The sequence below is a fragment of the Lontra canadensis genome, unplaced genomic scaffold (genome assembly GCF_010015895.1).
Source record: "Lontra canadensis isolate GAN:19392208 unplaced genomic scaffold, GSC_riverotter_1.0 scaffold25, whole genome shotgun sequence".
Lineage (NCBI taxonomy): Eukaryota > Metazoa > Chordata > Mammalia > Carnivora > Mustelidae > Lontra > Lontra canadensis.
The window spans coordinates 16,714,606-16,737,934 of record NW_022631019.1 but is presented as its reverse complement, the minus strand read 5'-3'; the positions used below and the strand labels follow the sequence as shown (position 1 = coordinate 16,737,934).

The window sequence follows — 23,329 nt, the reverse complement described above, 5'->3', positions numbered from 1 at the left end:
TTGACAGTGTTGTGAATGCCACAGCATCTTTTAAACCTCAGCTTGACACATCAGAAGAACATAAAAATGCCTTAAAATATGACTTTCAGAATTGATTAATCAAGCTGCACTTGCATTTGTAGAAGAGTTTAAAATTATGCCTTTCCACATTCTGATTGCAGCAAAGTAGACGCTCAGATAAACAAATGCATTTCATTTTCTCTTTGGTGCTAAGGAGGAAAAGCCTTTGATACCTTTTGGAGAGTGGAAAGAATTATTTAGTAAAAATGGTTTCTCTTTTTTTTCTCCCACCTCTTGTGTGGTTAGCAACAACTACAATAGTCCATATAATTTGAAGCTTGATCCTTGGAGAATACAGTGTATGCTTACCACTCTAACATAAATCAGAATTTGTTGTATTAATACTTAATCTGTAGTACACTGTGTACATCAGATTTATCTTCCAAGCCTTAAGAAGGGGAGGGGGAATGGGTCTAGGATTTTTGTGGGGTTTCTGTGGGATGGGGGGATTGAAATTCGTGTTTATAGGAATTGAAATTCATGTTTGACATTTTATCTTCTATTTTCATATTTGTACTCTTGACCTTTTTGTATAGTATTTGTATAGCTGCCTATATGCATATTAAATGAGAATGTAGTTTGTTAGTAATAGTACTGAATATAATTCTTGATTAAACATTGATAGCACGGTTTAGGTTATCCCTTTTGTTGCAATAACATTACCCCTTTTCAATTTAATTTGTAGGATTGGTAGCTTATGTCGATCTTGATGAAAGAGCAATTGATGCTCTCAGGGAATTTAATGAAGAAGGAGCTCTGTCTGTACTACAGCAGTTCAAGGAGAGTGACTTATCACATGTTCAGGTAAGGCCACTTACTAGAAATGCCTTTGAATAACAAATGACCTGAAATTACTTTACCATTACTTTTTTTCCTGAAAAGAATTGATACTTTTTTGTTTGTGACTACCTCTGCTTATATTTAAAAAAACAAAAAACGAAAAAAAAACCTTTCACAAGAGAGTTCTCAGAAAGTAAAATCTCTCCCCACTTCTTTCTAGTAAGTTACTTTAAAAACTTAAAATCAAAGTCAGGGTTTGCTGACAGTTATTACTAAGCTTTTATGGGTTTAGAATACTCCGATTTTAAACAGTTTTGGGTTTATCTGACCCTGTTTTATTATCTTGGAGGAAAATAATATAGGTAGGAGGAATAGTTTTGGAATGTTTGGCAAAGATAGTCCACATGCGTTTGAATATCAACAAATGGAAGACTTGCCAGTGTGGAAGGTAAGCACCCTGAGGTCTTGGCTGTCTTATTGCTGTCTACTCCAGTCTCTGGCACACAGTAACCACTCAGCAAATATTTGTTGAGCGAATAAATGAATAAATATTTGGTTAAAATTCTGGTGTTTTGAAACTGTAAATTAACTATGTATTTGACCCTTCGATGATTCCTGCTGATTCTTTTGCATTGAATTACTTGTCTATTCTAGAACAAAAGTGCATTTTTATGTGGAGTTATGAAGACCTACAGGCAAAGGGAGAAACAGGGGAGCAAGGTGCAAGAGTCCACAAAGGGGCCGGATGAAGCGAAGATAAAGGTAAAACTGGACTCGGGTCGTTGCAATGGTAATAAGTTGAATGATGAGATTGAATGTTTCTTTTCATGTTTCCTAGAAACAGTTTTCATTGTTCCACATTTTTTTTAAGCTAGTGTTTTAGAAATGAGATAATTGAAGGAAAATTACACAAGAAGAATTCGGAGGGCAAACATTCAGTTGTATGTTTGGTGGGAAAAAACCTTAATTCAGACCCTTGTCTCATTGTTCTGGCTCTGAAGGTTACGTGTTTATTGATGCTTCCGCTAATAGCTTTTGAGGTTGACTCAGTCATGTCTTTTGGTTTGGTTTCTTTCTGAGCACTTTGTTTCTCTCTCTCTCTCTCTTTTTTTTTTTTTAAAGAGGTATTTTCTAACAGCTTTACTCCTGAATTTTTATTTACCTCAGTTTAATTATTTGTAAACTGGGCATATTCCCATAGAGTTGTGAGGATTAAAGGAATTAAGACATGTCAGGTGCTTAGAATAATGCCTGGAATGTAGCAAGAACTGTGTAACTAGCACCAGTTACTGTTATCGTTTAGATAACTGCTCTGCGAGATAAATACAGGGCTTTTGGTGAAAAACCAGTGAACCTCATTCCTTAGTTAAGGGGCTGTTGATGTTTTGCCACAGCGATAGATTTTTCAAATTGAAGTAGTTATTTTACTTAATGAAGTTGTTTGTGTGGTTTTGTTTTAGACAAAAAATAGAACTTGTAGTTTCTGACATGGAATAGTTTACATAGAGCTCCTTTGTACCTTTTTCCCTCATCTGTAAAATGGCATAACCTATTCTTAAATATTTTAAAAATAAATACGTGAAAATTCCATTTGACAAAATAGTTGTTTTAAAAAAAAAATATATATATATATATTGGTGTGTATTGAATAGGCCTATGTTATTTCCCCAAAAGTGGGTATTTGCTTTTGGTAAGGTATATATTGCACATATGATATGTGTATATTACATGTGAGACAAAGTTTAAATGTATAAAACCTATATCGTGTGTATATTGTGTTACATGTGTTTCTGTGCTTAAAATTAGAGCAGCTCTTTTTAGTCAAAGGTAGAAAAATAGAGACCCTAAAGTAACTCCAGAATCCTGGGGGTCCTCCGACCATACTTTTGAAAGCCACTAAAATTGATGTCTGGACTTTCTTGTTGCTTTGATATTGTGTATAGATCTTCATCAGCTTAGGATGGGTTTATCTGGACATGGATGAAACTATCCTTAGTCAAAAATACACCCAATGGCACTTAACCTGCCACACATAGCCTAGCTACTTTAAATGTGCTTAGAAAACTTACATTAGCCTATAGTTGGGTAAAGTCATCTCTAACACAAAGCACATTTTATAACGAAGTGTTGGCTATCTCGGGTAATTTGTAAGAGTTCTGTACTGACAGAAAAAAACAGTGGTTGCTATGGATACAGAATGGTTGTTAAGTGTATTGGTTGTTTACTCTTGTGATTGAGTGGTTGACTGGGAGCTGAGCCTCCCTGCCTCAGCCCAGCATCACAAGAGTATCATCCTGCATGTGGCTAGCACTGGAAAAGATCAAAAATCAAAATTTGAAGTGTGGTTTCTACTGAATGCATCACTTTCGTACCATCCGGAAGTCGAAAAATCGTAAGTTGAATCATCGCAAGTTGGGAGCCATCTAACTTTTAAAGCATGAAGTGTAAAAATCTCCCATTTTTAGGTAGATGACATTTCTTTTTTTCCATTTTGTCTGAGCCGTTGCCTCTCATATAAATACAGACCCTTAAGGGCAAGAGCGTTACCTTCTTTTCTATAATCCCTCTTTAGTACCTAATGTTGTGAAGAAGGTTGGTAATCAGGAAACATAAGGTTTTGTTTTTTAAAACCTGAGAATACTCATTTGGTAATTGCCAAATATTTTGAGTTTGTGTTGTATGAAAAATGGTATGGTTCTCATAGAGCTTATGATAGAGCAGAAATACAAAAGGTTTAAACAAAATAAAGGTTAAATTACTTGACTATAATTGAAATTCACAGTAGGAAGATGTGAGGAATAGAGAATGAGAGAAGCTGCATGAAGAAGGCAGGACTTCTGATGAGAGAACATTTTTTTTTTTTTAAGGAATCACAGGTAGGTAGATGGTATGTAAAGGGAACAAGTTAAGAAAAGCTCTCACTGAAGTAGAGGAAAATGCAAAATGAGGACTGCTGCAATACGGAAGTATGGATAGGTATCCTGGGGTCGGCTTATGTCACGTTTGTAATAATCCTTGCCCCATTTTTCTGTTCCTTCATATCAAAAAATCATCGTGTGCTTAGAGATTTAATTGGTGTACAATACTTTCCATACAATGTATGGAAAGGAGTAAAATGAAGGGGAACAACATGGGCGAGTGATACCAGTATGAGTTCTGACATTATTTTACCTAAGCTACATGGCCTACGATGTTGGGATATCCTTTGGAAAAGATTAATATACTGATGTGTGGTATAATATTCAAGTATAAACAGATGTATAATTATCTTTAGGCGTTGCTTGAAAGGACTGGCTATACTCTGGATGTAACCACAGGACAGAGGAAGTATGGTGGTCCTCCACCAGACAGTGTGTACTCTGGTGTACAACCTGGCATTGGAACAGAAGTAAGTGTTCTTCAGCTGTTTGCTGAAATCTTTCCAGTTTGTAAATTATTCTGTCTGTTGCATGATGGAGAAGAGTAGTTGATTCTTTTTAAAGTTTAGCTATAATTATTTTCTTTGGCTAGCCATTTGCATTTTACTGTAGTCATAAGCAAGGAGAACCATGTGACTAGTAGATGTCCAAACACTCTGTAAAGGAATGTGGAGTTCTTGGAACTGGTTGCTAAAACCATGCAACCAGCAACACACCATTTTAGGTGCTTGGGTTGAAGTTATGAAAGAGAAACGTTTGCTTTATTCTGTTTTGTTTTAGGTCAGTAATTCTGAATAGTGCTTGTCCTCCCTCCTTGGCCCTACCCCCACCACGTAAAGGGTACTTAGTTCTTGCTGAGAGATTTATTTATTTATTTATTTATTATTTTAAAAAAAAATTTTTTTTTTTTAGATTTTATTTATTTATTTGACAGATAGTGATCACAAGTCGGCAGGCAGAGAGGCAGGCAGGAGGAAGCAGGCTCCCTTCTGAGCAGAGAGTCTGATGTGGGGCTCAGTCCCAGGACCCTGGGATCATGACCTGAGCCGAAGGCAGAGGCTTTAACCCACTGAGCCACCCGGCGCCCCTGCTGAGATATTTATTGATGGGAGTGGGTCACACAAGGGAAGGGTGTAGAATCAGATAAAAGGTCGAGCACATTGGTCTGTCATTGAACAAAGCAATTTCTGCTGTTCCATCTGTGCCTTCATAGAGGTTTTTTTTATATACCTCTATGTTAGATAACTCTAACCCCCCCCTTTTTTTTTTAAAGATTTGTTTATTTTAGAGAGAGAGTGCACGCAGGGGGGCTCGGGGGTCAGGGGAGGTATAGAGAGGGAGAGCCCCAAGTAGACTCCCATGCTAGTGCAGAGCCTGATGCAGGGCTTGATGTCACAGCCCTGAGATTATGACCTGAGCCAAAACCAAGAATTGGTCTCTTAACCCCCTGTGCCACCTAGGCGCCCCACCAATTCTGATCCTTTGAATGGTAAAAACTGTGTGCCAAAATATAAATTTACAGCAGGGTCTTTTCTTTCTGGTGTCTTTTCAGGTAGCCAAAAGAATAGTTTGTGAATAAAGACATTACCAATTAACTTTTTAGATTTATATCAGAAGTAATTCCAATGTAGTCTCTGTATATAAAATAGAGTTTACATTCATTGGTCTTTGTTCCCTGAACTGCCTTCAAGCATTATGACAGTTAATATTCTATTTCTTAATATTTAGCAGTATTAAGGAGGACTGTAAGCATCTTTATTTTTCATGATACCTAAATTAGCTATATATTATTTTGTGTCTCTTTAAAAAAAAAACTATAAATTATTCCATGTTCCATAATTACTGTAGAGTTGGAATTGGACTGTGAGCCATCTAAGTTTGTTCTAGGAGCAAATGTCATGAAATACAGAATACGAGTGAATAGTATATATATTTTTTAAAGATAATTGATTAATGGAGTGCCTGGGTGGCTCAATTGGTTAAGCATCTGCATTCAGCTTAGGTCCCCTCAGTGGGGAGCCTGCTTGTCCCTCTCCCTCTCTGCCTGCTGCTCACCCTCCTTGTACGCACACTCTCTCTCTCTGTTAAATGAATAAATACAATCTTTTAAAAAAAAAAAAAGGATTTTATTATTTTTAAGTAATCTCCATACCAGCATGACACTCCAGCTCAGAACCCTGAGATCAGGAGTCTCAGTCTACTGCCTGAGCCAGCTAGGTACCTCAAGCCATCCTTCATTTTTAATGTTCTGTTTAGATTGTGAATGCTTTCAAATCTACATTTACATTTTATTAACTTTTTTTTTTTTTTTAAGATTTTATTTATTTGACAGAGACAGCGAGAGAGGGAACACAAGCGGAATGGGAGAGGGAGAAGCAGGCTTCCCGCCTAGCAGAGAGCCTGATGCAGGGCTCCATCCCAGGATCCTGGGATCATGACCTGGGCCAAAGGCAGATACTTAACGACTGAGCCACACAGGCACCCCTACATTTTATTAACTTTTGAACAATATACAAATGTAGTTCAACTTTCTTACTTGAACGATTGTCATAGGTATTTTTTTTCCAAATGATTTTAAGTTTTGTTTTCTTAAACCCTCATATAAAATAAATAAATAATGTAATTGCTCTTTTGCTTCTTCCTTATTTAGAGGCAGCCTAAAACCACCTCCAAGAGGGAGATATAGTTTGAAAAAGTTATCTATAGTATACCATCCAGCATGTGATATCCTTATTAGTATTTATCAATTATTACATTTATCTTAGTCTTGTTTCTTTAGTTACAAAAACCTTAGGAATAAAAATTAAGTCTGTATAATAATGTTAATGTTCTTTCCAACACCCAGTATAGCCTGGTATAAAATTAGTTGGTTGTATCTATTTCATAATTACAAAAATGAACTTTTTTAGCCTGTTAGATTTGTTCTATGAATGAGCTCATTAATGGAGACTTGTTTTATCTTTGTTTTATATAGATAAGAAAGGAGTTTGTTAGTATTTGTACCATTTTGCTGAAAGCATTTAAACAACTTAATAGGATAAACTATTTTGAGTATCCAATTAGAAACAAAGTTGGCATCCTAATTGTAAAATATGGTATTCTTTTATATTGTAGTGTGTCTTTAGGGGAAAGATGCATTTTCCTATATATTAGATATCATCACATACAGCAGATACCTTTGCAGTGAAATCCCTGTATGAGCCTGAGCCACTCCTATCAAGCAGTTTGTTACAACAAAATCTTAGGATAAAGGTTTGGGTTCTTCCCATAAAGTTAAATTTCAAGAGGTTTGGCCTATACCTGTTGAAAATTAAAGTGTTGTTTTGTTTTCTTTTAAAGATTTACTTATTTTAGAGAGCGTGTTGGGGAGGGGCAGAGGGAGAGAATCTTCAGGCAGGCTCCACGACCCATGAGATCATGACGTGAGCCAAAACCAAGAGTGGGACATTTGACCAACTGAGCTGTCTATGCTCCCCTAAAATTAAAGTTTTAAAAAATCAGAAAAATAGGTTTTTAACATACTGGGTTACTGATTTAATAAATAAATTGGTTTTAGTTGGTGTCATTTTTGATGCTGTGAGGTTTAAGTTTTTGCTCTTTTATGTTTCACTATAGTCATTAAAAAGTTTAGCTCTTGATTGAGGAAGTTGAAATTAGGGTCAGTGCCTGAGTCTGACAGTATTAAAATTAAGTTATGAGAAGAGTGAGGTTTTTGTCTTGGAAAAATCTACTGTAAATTAACCCTATAAAGGAGCACTCCTTTGCATTGTTTCTAAGCATTGTCCTGAGATAAGAAAGATAGGTATTAATTTTGAAGGGTGTTTTTTAGTGTGTCTGGGCCCTCAGATGCAGTCTGGTTATAGTATCTTTGTGTTCCTCCGCTGGCATTGTAAAACTGTTTTGGGAAACAGCCTCTGTTTTCATTAGTTTCCATGATAATAAGGACTTTTTAAAGAGCACAGCACTGGTGTTTTGTAGAGGAATTCAAAGGAAATGGTAGATTGAAATTTAATTCTTTGGTATTTTAACTAATGGAGGTGTTAGAGAACCAGTGTATTTAACAGAGATGTAAAACTATATGACTTAATAGTACCTGAATTGAATTATGTATAAGGAAAAGCTGCTGTGTTTGCAAAACAGCAAATAGGAGCAGGATAATGGAAGAGCCTTAGTAGATACTCAAAAGACTGTGTTCCATTGCCTGTTAACTCTGTTCCTTCCAGAGCCTCAAAGGCCTTTTTCTCTGTTACTGTTGAAGTATTTGATGGTTGGGTAGTAGACAGCCAAAACATATTTCAAGTCTTGATGCTTAGTGAGTAAAGAAAGAACTGGTTGTTATGGTATTCATTACATTCTGTTTGTTTGCTTTTTTTTTTTTTTTTTTAGATTTATTTATTTATTTGACAGACAGAGATCACAAGTAGGCAGAGAGGCAGGCAGAGGAAGAGAGGGAAGCAGGCTCCCCACTGAGCAGAGAGCCCGATGTGGGGCTCGATCCCAGGACCCTGAGATCATGAGATTATGACCTGAGCCGAAGGCAGAGGCTTAACCCACTGAGCCACCCAGGCGCCCCCATTCTGTTGGTTCTGAGAGGGGCAGGGGGCAGGGGACGCTAACCTGCATATGCCTGAGTGCTTACTCTGAACAGTTCCTGTGGGCCCATAACGGCTCAGGGACCAACAAGTTAATAAAAGGAAAACATTTCTATTTCATTTTAGTTAATTAAAAATTGAGCTTAGAAACTTAAAAAGGAATGATGCCTAGTTTTAAATACTGTTTATTTTTAGCCTTTTTAAGTTACTTAAGTGTCCTGTGTTAAACTGATCTTGAAATGAAGCCATCTCCTGCTTCTCAGTAAATCAGTATTTTTAGCCTGTTTCTTTTTGGATCCCATTGATTATCATATTGGGAACTTTGTTGATCACAGATTTGTTGATATTTCTTCTAAAGTAAATAGTATTCTTATGGAAAATCTGTAAGTTGGACTTCTGACATTCAAAGGATACTTCAGAGTATGAGGAACTTGGCTCTTATGAATCCTGTATGTAAAGTGATCAGTCATTAAATTCTGAAAATATAGGTTTTTCACTTTAGGTTTGCTTAAAGAGCAAACCTGTCTGTTCTAAAAATACGGGCACAAGTGTTACATAAGTAATGTAATAACCTGACACTTCACTTCCTCACTGAGCTGTGTGTGGGGTGTATTTTCACAGTGCCACTTTGTGTGCTCCTTGCTTTATGTGTTTTGTAATGGGTATGGAAGAAATAGGGATAGTGAACAATGTAATTATGAAGCACCATTGCATTATGTTAATGGAAATAATAGGAACCAGAATTTGCTTCCCAGAACACATTTTTTTTTTAAGATTTTTAAAATTTATTTATTTGACAGAGAGAGAGATCACAAGTAGGCAGAAAGGCAGGCAGAAAGAGAGGGAGGCAGGATCCCTGCTGAGCAGAGAGCCCAATGTGGGGCTCGATCCCAGGACCCCGAGATCATGACCTGAGCCGAAGGCAGAGGCTTAACCCACTGAGCCACCCAGGCGCCCCTCCAGAATTCATTTTAAATGTTCAAATACAGATACCTTCAAATACATAAACACTGTCTGAGCCAGAGACCTCAGCCGCACCAAAAAATATATTTCAAAATGAATACCAATTATCCTTCTATGTATTTTTTTTGTCTCAGGACATCTTTTTTTTTTTTTTTTAAGATTTTATTTATTTATTTGACAGATAGAGATCACAAGTAGGCAGAGAGGCAGGCAGAGAGAGGGGGAAGCAGGCTCCCTGCTGAGCAGAGAGCCCCATGTGGGGCTCAATCCCAGGACCCTGAGATCATGACCTGAGCCAAAGGCAGAGGCTTTAACCCACTGAGCCACCCAGGCGCCTGGCTCAGGACATCTTTTATCCACAGTTTTTTTTAGTGCTGTGCCCCGTTAATGAATGGTCATTTATAGGATTGATAAACTGAGGCTGATGAGAAGCCGTCAGATTCTCCGGATATCTTGAAGGCACATCTAACAGGGTTTATTGATGAGTGGGATATGGGGGTATGAGAGAAAGGAGCCAAGGATGACTTCAAGGCTTATGACCTGAGCAGCTAGAAGGATGGAGTTGCCATGGATTAAAACGAAGACTGCTGTAGAGAAGGGCAGATTAGCATATTGGAAGATCATAATTCAGTTCTGGACATGTTAAGAGTTAGATGTCTCTTAGACCTCTGAGTGGAGCTGTGTTGAATGAGCCGTTGCTTCTGGAATTCAGGGAAGGGTTTTGGCTGGAGATTATAAACTTTGGAAGCATAAGCATCTACTTGGTATTTAAAAACCATGAGTTTGGATGTGATCACCAAGGAAGTGTGTGTAGCCAGACTAAAGGTCTAAAATCTGATCCCTGCAGCCCTCTAAAACATTTAGAGATTGGGGAGTTGAGAAGGAACTAGTAAAGGGATCTGAGCAGAAAGAACCAATGAGGTAAGAAAAAAATCAGGGGTGTGGTATCCCAGAAGTCCAGTGAAGAGCGTTTTCATAGCAGGAAGGTGGTCAGTTACAACAAACTTTCCAAGTGAGACAAGGACCGTGAATTGACATTTGATCCTGACAATAGGGATGTCATCAGTGACTTTGTCAAGAATAGTGGTGAAAGCCCTATTTGGAGAGGATTAAAGAGAGTGGGAGGCAAGGGATTTGAGATAGCAAGTACCTACAGCTTTTTTGAGCAGTTTTGCCAAAAAGGGTAGCAGAGAAATGGGACAGTAACTGGAAGGTGTGTCGTAGTCAGGATACATACTTTTTTCATTTAAATTTTAAGTGTGATGCCCAACCGACAGAGCCATCCAGGGGCCCCTGAAAAAAAATTTTTTTTAAGTGACAAATTATAATCACTAGTGTGCTGATGATCAAATTGTTGTTCTTGAGTGGAAGAGAAGGTGTGGGACCTAGTGTATAAGTTAATAGCATGAGGTTGATGTTCATTTGAACATTCATCAAAGATGAGCAGCTGGTGGGGCACCTGGGTGGCTCGGTGGGTTAAAGCCTCTGCCTTTGGCTGAGGTTATGATCCCAGGGTCATGAGATCGAGCCCTGCATCAGGCACTCTGCTTAGCAGGGAGCGTACTTCCTGCTTCCTCCTCTCTCTCTGCCTTCTTGTGATCTCTGTCTGTCAAATAAATAAAAATCTTTAAAAAAAAAAAATGAGCAGCTAATATGTTCCAGGCACTGTGTTTAAGCTGGGAATAAAATGAGGAACAAGATTTGGGCACTCTGCTCACATGGAAATTGAACCCTCTGGATGATGTTATTTCCAGATGAAGATACTGAGACTCGCTGATTAAGAAACTTGCTCAAAGTAACTAAAATGTAGATCTGAACCCAGTATAACTTTTCTTTTTTAAAGATTTTATTTGTTTATTTGACAGAGATCACAAGTAGGCAGAGAGGCAGGCAGAGAGAGAGAGAGGGAGGCAGGCTTCCTGCCGAGCAGAGAGCCCGATGCAGGGCTTGATCCCAGGACCCTGGGATGTGACCTGAGCCGAAGGCAGAGGTTTAACCACTGAGCTACCCAGGCACCCCATGAACCCAGCATAACTTAAAACTTAACTGTTTCTCACATTCTCCCTACCTTTGAGCTATCAACCTATTGCTCCGTGCTGCCATCATCCCTTGCCTGGATTGCCTTGTGACCTGACTGGGCAGCCTGTTTCTCCATCCAGTTCATCTGCTGCCTGGCTGCCAGTCCCTTGGAACATGTCCTATCTAGTCACTTGTCTGCTCAAAACCCTCTGCTATCTTCCCAAAAACAACTGGAATAAAATGCAAACTCCTAAAATGGTTTAACTTAATCTGGCCCCTGTTCTCTCTTTCCCAACTTTTCTTCCGGTCGCTGTCATGTTTGCTGTTCATCAGATATGTTAAGTGTGCTCCCATCTTTTTGTAATGTTCTTTACCTTGGATTGCTCTTTCCTCAGATTTTATTTCCCCCCTCAGATTTTTACTTAATTTTCTACCTTAGGTCTCAGTTCAGACTTACCTTTTTAGGGGGGCTCTTCCAATTAAAATACAGCCTCTTCCTCATTTATTCCCTTTCCTTGCTTTTATTTTTTTTTAGCCTTTAATATCTCTTGAAATCATATATATATATATATATATATATATATATATATATATATATATATATATATATATATAAAGATTTTATTTATTTATTTTGACAGAGAGAGAGAGAACAAGTAGGCAGAGAGGTAAGGCAGAAGCAGGCTCCCCGCCAGGCAGAAAGCCTGATGCAGGGCTTGATCCCAGGACCCTGGGATCACCTCCTGAGCCGAAGGCAGAGGCTTTAACCCACTGAGTCACCCAGGCGCCCCTCATATATATATTTTTTAACCTTTGTCTCTATCAATAGTGTGTAAACCTTGTGAATGCTTAGACCTTGTTTGTGGTATTCACTGTATCTCTAGAACTTAGAAAAATACATGGCATATGAGTTGAAGGTATATTGAATTCCCTGTCTCATGAAAAGTTTGGAGAAGTTCTATGAGTAGGTTGGAAGTCAGTTCTGTAGGCTAGGTATTATTTATTGGAACAACTCCAGGCCGATACGTAGAAGTTTAGTTGGGTATGGATAGGAATGGAAGGGATTCAAAATAGCTGAGATTTTTGTTTATTGAAAGTATTATTTCCTTGGTCATCTTGGGGGCTGGAGGGAGCAGCAGAAATTATGTTACTCAAGAAAAATGAGGAAAATCAAAGGAAGTGGTTGACAAGGGTGGGTTTTACTCATTTTGATTTTTGGAAAAAAACATTTGTTACAAATCTTGGGGCGCCTGGGTGGCTCAGTGGGTTAAGGCCTCTGCCTTCAGCTCAGGTCATGATCCCAGGGTCCTGGGATCAAGCCCCACCTCGGGCTTTCTGCTCGGCGGGGAGCCTGCTTCCCTTCCTGCCTCTCTGCCTACTTGTGATCTCTGTCTGTCAAATAAATAAAATCTTAAAAAAAAATTATATCTGTGGCAGAATATTTAGAAAATATAATTAAAGGAAAAGAATAAAATTAGAACTGTTTTCTCACACATTGATAAATCACTATTAGTACTATTCACCTCCATAGTCATTCATATCTATAGATAACATCTATATTCAAAAAACAAGAAAATATATTACTGTTTATTGATAATTTGAGGTAAAATTAGGACAACCAATAGGATATGCTTCCAAATGCAGTTGGAAGTATAAAATTAGGTCTTAGGATGTAGATGTGAGAGATGACTATAGATACAGACTGGGGAATGGATATGATCTTTGGAAGTGAAGGAAATACAGGGAAGATTAGATAGAGCCATAACTTTGGGAACATGCAGACTGTTATTAGGTAAATAGAAGAATCACTGTGGAAAGGATAGAGAAAAAAATTAAAGGTAAAAAGACCAGGCTAGTGGAGGATTCTAAAAATTGAAGGGAAGAGAATTTTTAGGAGGCAGCATCACCAGTGTTAGCGCTTACCAAGAAGGCAAGATGAGAGTGAGGGAAAAAAGACTTGAATTTAGTTGTTTGAAATCCATTAGTGGATTCCATTTGGGGATGCAGCTTAGTGTTAGAGGAAGAAGTCAGTATTGTAGTTAGAGAGCATAGATGCCAGGGGCTCTCCAGAGTGAGTTTTTGTTAGAAATATAGTTCTGTAGGGATGTTGCACAGATGATGCCTTAGATGTCTTACGCTTCGTAGCTGCACAGTACTAAGGATATGGTAGACGGGTTGAATAACTGCGTGAGTGAAATAAAGTAGACATGGCCATGTGTTCAAAGCATTTGAAAGGGCTTGAAAGATAAATGGGTAAATATTCCTTGTTTGCATATTGTTTTGTTACGGAAGATTTGGCATGTTTGGAAGGATGTACTCAGCAAAATAGGAGAGTCAAATAAAAGTTTGCAGTTATTTCCAGGAGAAGGTGGTGTGAAGAAATGGGCTCTGTTATGGTTAGGAAGTTAACCTTGGAAAGGAAATAAATCTCTTTTTCTGAGGTATGAAGAAGGAAAGAATTTAGGAAAGAATATGAGAAAACCACTGACCTTCTCACATGCCCTCCTTGGATGACTTAGTGAATGAGGGTTGGAGACTTTGAGGAGGCAGAAGAATTGAATAGCTCTTGTGTGAGAGAATTATGCTAGGGATTCAAAAGAAGTTTTACCAGACAGCCGTGAAGGTAAATCTAATTATTTTGAAAACGATTTTCTTAGCGCAGTTATAGAGCTTAACTTCAGAAACTGAATATCCAGTAATAATTTGGGCATCTTTTGGATTGCTGTTTCATTATTCAAGTCATTTTTCAGAGTGTGAAATGTTGATGTAGATGAGTTTCACTAGAAAACTCATCTCTAGGAACGCCTGGGTGGCTCAGTGGGTTAAGTGTTTGCCTTTGGCTTAGGTCATGATCCCAGGATTCTGGGATCCTTGCTCAGCAGGGAGCCTGCTTCTCCCTCTGCTTTCTGCTCGCCCAGGTTGTGCTCTCTGTCTCTGACCAATAAAATCTTTAAAGAAAAAGAAAGAAAATTCATCTCAAATGCAGACGCTGACTTACTTTTTAAGGCTGCGTGTGAAGGCGTCTGGTTGGCTTGGTCGGTTAAGTGTCTGACTCTTGGGTTTTGGCTCAGGTAATGATCTCTGAGGGTCATGAGATCGAGCCCTGTGTCTGGCTCCCTACTCAGTGGGGAGTCTGCTTGAAATTCTCCTCTCTCTCTCAAATAAATAAATGCATCTAAATAAGGACTGCATGTGGATTGCAAATGTTTTAATGTACAAGATTGTCTTTATTGTTGCCTGTGTGGTAGAACCTTGAAGAAATTGTGGGTCTAGTATTAAACATTGAGAATGTTTTTTATTGTTTAACATATTTATCATAATTTAATCCTTATTACATAATTTTTGTAGTAGTTATTTTAAGATTTTATATATATGTATATATATTTTTTAAGATTTTATTTATTTGACAGAGACATAGCGAGAGAGGGAACACAAGCAGTGGGAGAGGGAGAAGTAGTGTTCCTGACAAACAGGGAGCCTAATGTGGGGCTTGATCCCAGGACACTGGGATCATGACCTGAGCTGAAGGCAGAGGTTAACCCACTGAGCCACGCAGGCGCCCCCTTAGGATTTAAATGTTTGAGAAAGAGAGAGAGCACATGAGGGGTGGAAGAGCAGAGGGCAAGAGAAACTTAAGCAGGCTCCATGCTGAGCGTGGAGCCCATCACAGGGCTCAGTCTCACAACCCTGAGATCATGACCTTAGGGGAAGTCAAAAGGCGGACAGTCATTGACCATGCCACCTAGGCACTGAGAGTTGAGAAAACTTGAGAAAGACCACTTCAGTATTTATTCAATTACTGTTTTTACAAAAATGCTGATATCATATTTCCCAAAGATACATATATATCCTTTATTCTGTGTGTTTGTGAGAAAAAGAGAAACTATAAAAATAATTCAGAGGTATTTTGCACACGCTTACTAATCATTTTCGTTTTTCAGTATAGAATATTATTCTGTGTTAATGACCATCGGTCATTATAGTAAACATTAGGGCTAACTCCTAATGATTCAAATTGTCTTCATTCCTCTTTAACCATCTTTGTGCCCCTAGCCCCTTAGAAGAAGAGTTGTTGGGCTTTGTGGCTCTAAAATGCTTATATTGGGATTCTAATATAGAGGTTTGTCTTTTTTTTTTTTTTTTCCAGGTCTTTGTAGGTAAAATACCAAGAGATTTATATGAGGATGAGTTGGTACCCCTTTTTGAAAAGGCTGGTCCCATTTGGGATCTACGTCTTATGATGGATCCACTGTCTGGTCAGAACAGAGGGTATGCGTTTATCACCTTCTGTGGGAAGGAGGCTGCACAGGAGGCCGTTAAGCTGGTATGTGATAAACACTCACTGTCTAGTGGCGGATCAGACTGCCTCAATTAAAAACATTCGCAGTTAACATTGTTTCGTTTTCTTTGGTTTTTGCTCTTCATGGTGGGGATGTTGATAAAGTTGATATGTGACCTTTGCTCTATTTTTTTCTGATGATAAAAGTAAAAAAGACGTAAAATACCCAAGAAGTAATGTGTTCGAGAAAGTCTCCTGTAATTCTGTTACTTATTAGATTGGTTAGTATCTAAAGTTTCATTTGAATATTTGGCTTCTGCAGTTCTCTCTTTGGGTTTTAGGCAAAAAAAGATGTGAATTGTTACCGTTAAACTTCAGGACAAGATTCTTAAAAGTATAATGAAGGCTGGGATGGATTCTGGGGGATATAACTGGGTGACAATGACTTTTAGGATGCAATTCAGGAAATGATCTGAGACTTTTATTTTTGTCACAACCTAATCATACAATTTACTGTCTGAGTATATGCCTGTTCTTCTCTGTATTTTGTTTTCAGACCCTCCAGTCTTCTCTGTCTTCAGTCTTTCTCCTTTTTTACTATTTTATAGCTCATCTTCTGTAATCTAGTAATTTTCTTTTACCCTTTGTACGTAGTAATCAATAGTACTCCTGTAGTAGTAGTAGTTGTAACAGTTCTGCAAAGGAGAAATATCTTCTTACCTGTGTTGGTACACCCATCTCAGGAACTTAGAAAAAAACCGTGTCATTGTTTCTGCATACTCTTTCCAGACATTTAAAAGCCTCACTTAGTCTAGTTCCAGGCCTTCTGGAATGGGTACCTCTTTCACCAGGGCTTTTTGTTCTATTAGTCACTTCTAAATTAGTTCCATTCTAGCTTGACCTAGATTTTAGTTTTTATTAAGAACTTTTCCTTCCAACTTGTTTTTATTAAGAAAATTTCAAAGCTTCATTTCCTAATTTTTGGTAACGTATAGATGATTTTTATTTTTTAATAATCATGTATCTTTTAGTAGGCTAATGGTAAGTAATGTTAAAGTCGAGGAAGCTGAAGTTTATCAAAGAAACTATCTCCATAGTGATTTAAATAAAGCCTTTTTTTATTTCCTATCATTTCATATAATTTTGAAGGTATTGTGTTTGCTGTGCAGTTTAAAACTTTTCATGTTTAGATTTAGAATACTGTGTTTTCTGTAGAATATGAAATTCTTCTGAATTTCTTCTTATTGATTATACTTAGTTAACTATTGTTTTGCTTTTGGCTTATCTGTATCTAATTTTATCTCCAAGGATCCTGAATGATCAGTCTTGGGTACTTTTTCTGAAATTCTCTGGAAAATTTTTCAGATAGATAACATTGAAATACGACGTAAGGTATTTTAAAAAATAGTGAATAACTCAGTCCTTTATATCCAGAAGAGCAGTGAAAATTAACAAAACCAAACTAAGATGAGAGACTGTAACAAGTTTTAAAATACACATTTTTATAATGGTAAGCGTGAGGGAACTCGGTGAGTTTGTGAAGCAGGAAGTGTTTGACCTTACATTGTTGAATTTTTTAGAGTGAGACAATTGTCCTGAGTTTGGGATGGTTGTGGGGTATCTGGTTCTTTTCTTCCTTGCAGTGTGACAGCTATGAAATTCGCCCCGGTAAACACCTTGGAGTGTGCATTTCTGTGGCAAACAACAGGCTTTTTGTTGGATCAATTCCGAAGAATAAGACTAAGGAAAACATTCTGGAAGAATTCAGTAAAGTCACAGGTAAAACAAAAATGTATTTAGTAGAAGTTAGTTTTGGGAAATCTGTGGTGCTGTTTATAAGTACCAAGAAAGAGAAGTGTATATTAATCTGAAAATACAAATCTTCAGTGTCTAAATTGTCTCCTTTGTGCCTTACAGTGGTTTGGTCTAAGCATGTTCCCTTATAGCCTTCATTTCTTGGAATGTCCCCTTACTTCTGTGCCTTCATTGCTCCTTAGCTTTTGCCAGAGTCTTTGCCTGGTAGCCCTTCAGTGAAGGCTTCCCGGCATTCAGCTTGCTTTAGGGCCAAGAGGCTGGGAGTTTTTTCTCCTCCTCCTCCTCCTCCCTGTTGCCTTGTCTAGATCAGATTTTTTAAAATTTCCTATTCTAAATCCATAGAATTGATTGAGAAGTATACGTTACATCACAGGTCTGTATACATTTGTAACTGAAACAAAGTTCAACAAAACTTGTACTTTCACTTATTTTACATGATTTAGCGTTATCTTTCCTGTTCCATTTCATTTGCCTTAAACATGGGTGAAGATAAACTCAGTCTAGCTATGGTTTAAGAAACACTGATTTAGACCATTACTTCCCCTCATAAAAGCCATGTTTTTTTTGTCCTCCAGATAAACCGTCCTTTCTCCTCCCTTGATGCTGTCATCCGTTGCTCGATTCAGTCTCGATTCAGTCTTTCGTTAATTGAAGATTGCCCAGAGTCTTGCTCTTCCTCCCTAAATTGACTTATTTGTAGTACCTTTAACATGTACACGGATGACCGTCCAGGCCCCTAGCCTCCTAGTTTCATGACTGCCTCATTTCCAGTTCTCTATTTCCGCTCCCCCCACATCCTGATCATGTTCTGGATCTTGCTGCCAGAAATTCTGCCCACTCCAAAATCTTGATTTTCTAGCATTCTACTTTGTAACCACTGCCACTCTCCATCACACTTGTGTTGGTCACGTGCTCCAAATGGCGCAGTTCTTTGCCCCCATCACTTTATTACCTGTCGGCTCCTTTCTGGCTTCTTATCCATGTATTCATTCCTTCAGCAGGTGTTTGTCCAGTGCCTATTAAAGCGGTGGCATTGTGCTGTGCGCTGGGATACAGTGGTGAATAAGATCTGTTTTCTGCCCTTGTAGAGCTTACATTCTGGGAAAGGAGTAACACAAAAAACTAAAGAAATATTAACACATTGTGGTAAGCACTGAGAAGAGCAAAATAAGAGATACTTAGCTAGAGAATACCTATTATCCCCGTTTTGATGTTTATGGAAGACTTTTCTGATAACATGACATTTCGGACAAGACCTGAAGAATGAGGAGGATGTAGCAGACAAAGAACAGAGGACTGTGCATTCCAGCAGAGCAACACATGCCAAGTCTCTGAGGCAAGAAAGAACTCGGTGTATTATAGGAACTGAGAGAAGGCCAGTGTTGTTAAAATTACTGTAGAGTTGAGGGTAGAATTAGGTGAAGTAGGCAGAGCTTTTGTGGACCTTATAAGAAGTTTAGATTTAATTTTTGTAGAATGAGAAGGTATTTAAAGATCTCAAGCAGGGTGTAACATCTGTTTCATGTTTACGGAATATTATCTCTACTGCCATATGGGTAATGGTTTAGAGGGGCTTAAGAGTAGAAGTTAATCAGTTAGTTGAGGCTATCACAGTAGTTTGGATAGAAGATTGGACGAGGGTAATAGCTGTGAAGGTGAAAAGAAGTAGATGGGCTCTGAATTGAGTAGGGGAGTAAAGGAAGGAAATCAAGGAAGAGTCTTTAATTTCTGGCTTGAGAACCAGGAGATGGTCCTATTTATTAGATAGGGAAGTAGAGAAGACACATTCGGGGAGTGGTAACTGTGATTTTGGACTTGCTAAATTTGAAATGTCTTTAAGTCTGGATTAGAAATAATATGTAAGCATTCTTAAGGATATAGATAGCTTCTAAAAGTACAGACTAGCTGATACTACCTAGAAACAACATATGTGGAAAGATGAGAACACAGGACTAAGACCGGAGGGACACCAATATTTAGCAATCATTTTCTTTTTTCTTTTTTCTTTTTTTTAAAGATTTTATTTATTTGTTTGAGAGAGAGCATGAGAGATTCAGCATGAGCTGGGGGTGAGGGGCAGAGGAAGAGGGAGAGAGAAGCAGACTCCCTGCCGAGCAGGGAGCTTGACGTGGGGCATGATCCCAGGACCTCGGGACCACGGCCTGAGCTGAAGGCAGACCCTTAACAGAGTCACCCAGGTGCCCCAGCAATCATTTTCATTCTTGGTAAAAGCAGTAACTTTTAAGTTAGAGCCAAGGATGATTTTTGGTCTTGATTACTTGGTTGAATGTAAATTCCTTTGAATTTATATTAATAATTTGGTTTTTAAATTCCTTGGTTTCATAAATTGTAAGGTCTTGTTATATCAAACACTCTAAAACATGGTATGTTCTATATCAGAATACAGTAACTGGACCTGTTGCTTATGGCTGTACCCTCAGGACCCTGAAAAAAAAAGGAACATAAAATACTGTTTCACAATCCATATCTAACAATGCTGATTTAATTGTCTACTAGGTAATTAGGGAATCATTTTGAGGCTTCTTCAATATTTTTTGCTCTTCGGCAAATGGATTTAGGTCTGCCTAACCGCTAGATGTGTGGTGGATGCTTTTGGCTTATATATCTGGCTGTTGGTTTAACAGAGGGTTTGGTGGACGTTATTCTCTATCATCAACCCGATGACAAAAAGAAGAATCGGGGGTTCTGCTTCCTTGAATATGAGGATCACAAGTCAGCAGCACAAGCCAGACGCCGGCTGATGAGTGGAAAAGTAAAAGTATGGGGAAATGTAGTTACAGTTGAATGGGCTGACCCTGTGGAAGAACCAGATCCAGAAGTCATGGCTAAGGTAAATGCAGTTGCTTGGGATGGGGGTGAGATGATTATTTAAATTTTGTACTCCGATAAAGCTCAACTTTTAAAAGTTATATGATAAATACAGTTTATAGCTCTTGATCTTAATTCTAGAATCTGCTTTAATACCAAACTTAACAGTCTTTCTTGGTATCTAGAAATTTCTGTTACCATCCCTTTTCCTGGAGATTAAATGTGCAAAAGGAACTGAAGTGAAATTGGTTTAAGTATGTCCATCAGCATTGAGAATTTGTTCAGTGCTAGGAGCGAGGAAGGATACAGAGTTTTAAAAAAAGAGAGGTCTTACTGGCTACAGACAGAAGTAATGTTTTTTGGAGATTATGAATTGCAGTCTTCATTGACCATAATAAGACTTATTACATGGCCATTGATAATTTATTTAGATTTATAGCTGATTTTTCTATTTCTTTTTTTTAATTTAATGATTAAGTTCCCTTAAGACTGTTGTCTCCATGAAGAAAGGCAGAGGGTTATTGTGTTTGCTCTTGTGTGGTGGTGGCAAAATATGCATGGCAGATCCTGTGGCAGGCCCTCACTTTCCTCCTAAGCCTTATACTTCCGTTGCCATGATCCCTGCCTGGTAAATAATGGTGCCATGAGGCTTGATTGTTAGGCTTTCCCTTCAGGTGACTGCTGGAATTGAAGGGACTCATCAGAGTTGCATCTCTGCTGATCTTAGTGAATTTCTGAGTATTTTGGTGTGTCTCTTCCCTTCTTGGTGAGGCAGCAACTCTGTAATGACCATAAATTGGTAGTTGAATTCTCCTAGACTGGGAAGTCTTCCTCTAAAGCTTTTTATTCCAGGTTCTGAGCAAGTAATCTTCACTCTAATTAGTTTGGAGGAGAGCCCCAGTTTATACTAGTGTGAACAAGTTTTATAGGCAAAGTCATCTTTGGGTTAGAGAAGATCACAGAGAATGAACCAGAGAGGCTCTCAGATGTGCTGCTCGGTGTCCTTTTCTTGTATTCCTTGAATGGATTTGTGTTAAGGAAAGGGACTAGGAATTTAAATAACTCTGATTATTTTTATTTTTTACTAACTTGATTTTAATTCCATTTGTTTCTTCTAATACAATTAATTGTGACTTTGGGCAAACCTATTGAACTTGGATGTCCTCTGTTTTATTGGAGTTGGATAAATCTCTTAAGCACCCTTACAATTTGGAACTGCCTTGTAGAAACAGTAGAGTTTGTATTACTTTTTCTGTAAAAACATGTTTAAAATAGCAGTATAGATATATTACACATTTTAAGAGGTGAATAAAATTCACAGAGAATCTGAAGTGTAGTTTGGCTGGTGATTTGCTCAATCAACACTTTTCACATACCTCTTAATAACCTTTTGGATTGAAGTGCATCCTGAGCTTTATAGGGTTAGAAAACCTCAACATTTTATTCTAGGAACTATTCTTCCTAGATCATAAACAACATTCAGAATGAAAAAGAGGCCTCTGTAAACTTGAATAATACCTACTGAGTAAATTTGATTGACTAATAACTGATTCCTTTATTGTTTTCTAAAGTGGAGGGTGGGTGCTCTACCCTTCTGCTGTTAACATTATCAGTGTTCTAATTCATTAAAGATTTTTTGCCAAGTTGGGTCAGTTTTATAATCAACCGAAACCTAAGAGCCTATATTTCTTAAAGGGACTTTTTTCCTGTTGAATGTTTTAAACAAACTTTCAACAAGTAATTTTTATATCGTATGTTTTGGTTTCATCTCGAAAAAGAAAAAAAGATCTGTGTTGAGTTATAAAAAAAAAAAGTAAGTAAACCAACTGAGGCCTGCATAATGTTGAGTTTGACCTCTGTGACAACACTGTGAAAATAAAGAGGGTAGAGATGGAGGTGGACAGTGTTAGAGTCCCCGCCTTGAAGTAATACCTTCCCCCAAATAATTTTTTATTCATATATCCTTTATCTGAGGAAACAGTTTATTCACTGGGTGTGTTAATTTTTTTCTTTGAATAGGTAATAGAATTCCTTAGTTCAAAAATCAAAATTACACAGAAAGGTATAGATTAAAGAAGTCCTACCTCGGCATGCCTGGGTGGCTCAGTCGGTTAAGCAGCTGCCTTCAACTCGGGTTATGATCCCAGGGTCCTGGGATCCAGCCCCGCATCGGGCTCCTGGCTTAGCGGAGAGCTTGCTTCTCCCTCTCCCTCTGCTTGCTGCTCTGTCTACTTGTGCTTTCTCTGTATCTCTCTGTCAAGTAAATAAAATCTTTAAAAAAAAGTCCAGCCTCTACCTAGCTGCATCTACTGTATTCCCTCGTTCCCAGTACACACCCAGTTTTCGTAGTCTCTGCTTTATTCTTGTAGTATTTCCTCAGACAGATACAGGCAAATACGAGTATTCTTACTTTCCTGACTTTTTACATGATGGGTACAGGTAACCTGCATTCACTGATCTATATTTGCTTTATTCAGTATCCTAGTTCATGATCTCTAAGGTGGTATATCACTATTATGTGTACTACTAAGAAGTTATTAAATGTTGCCAATTAAATTTTGAAACAGTGCTTGCATGTCACATTAACTGTAAGTTGGATTCCCATTTCAGAGATGTAAAAAAGGGAAAAAATGTCTTACCAACAATTATGGCTACATAATGTTCCGTTGTGTGGGTATACTATACTGTATTCAACTGGTGGGGCAGAGTTTCTAATCTTTTATTGTAACAATATTATAGTGAATGAGCTTGTATCTTGTCAGTTGATAAAAGTGCAGATATATCTGTAGGATAGATTCTCAGAGATAGAATTGTGGGCCACAGAGTACATGCTTCTGCAATTATTATAAAATTCCTTTGTATTATTGTAAAATATTTCCATATTCCTCTGTACTGTTTTATCCTCCCACCAGCAAAATACAAGAGGCTCACTTTCCTCATCCTTGTCAAAATAGTGTGTAATATTTTTGGATTTTGCCAGTCTGGTAAATGGTGTATCTCAAAGCCGTTATGATTTACTTCTCTTACTATGCATGGATTTAAGTTTTTAGTATGTTGAAGGGCCATTTGTGTTT

At 37.9% G+C, this 23,329-nt stretch overlaps 1 protein-coding gene across 4 annotated transcripts in view; it reads left to right on the top strand.

Moving 5' to 3' along the window:
* The window catches only part of HNRNPR (heterogeneous nuclear ribonucleoprotein R), a 33,705-nt gene that overhangs the window by 5,050 nt on the left and 5,326 nt on the right, over positions 1-23,329 (top strand). For 3 of the 4 annotated variants that reach the window (XM_032863713.1, XM_032863712.1, XM_032863715.1), the window contains 6 exons: positions 746-864; positions 1,495-1,602; positions 4,115-4,228; positions 15,480-15,656; positions 17,255-17,390; positions 20,063-20,277. In XM_032863713.1, coding sequence (XP_032719604.1) covers positions 746-864; positions 1,495-1,602; positions 4,115-4,228; positions 15,480-15,656; positions 17,255-17,390; positions 20,063-20,277 — 869 coding nt within the window. The remainder of the gene's footprint in view (positions 1-745; positions 865-1,494; positions 1,603-4,114; positions 4,229-15,479; positions 15,657-17,254; positions 17,391-20,062; positions 20,278-23,329) is intronic. The other variant, XM_032863714.1, reaches the window with a different exon arrangement.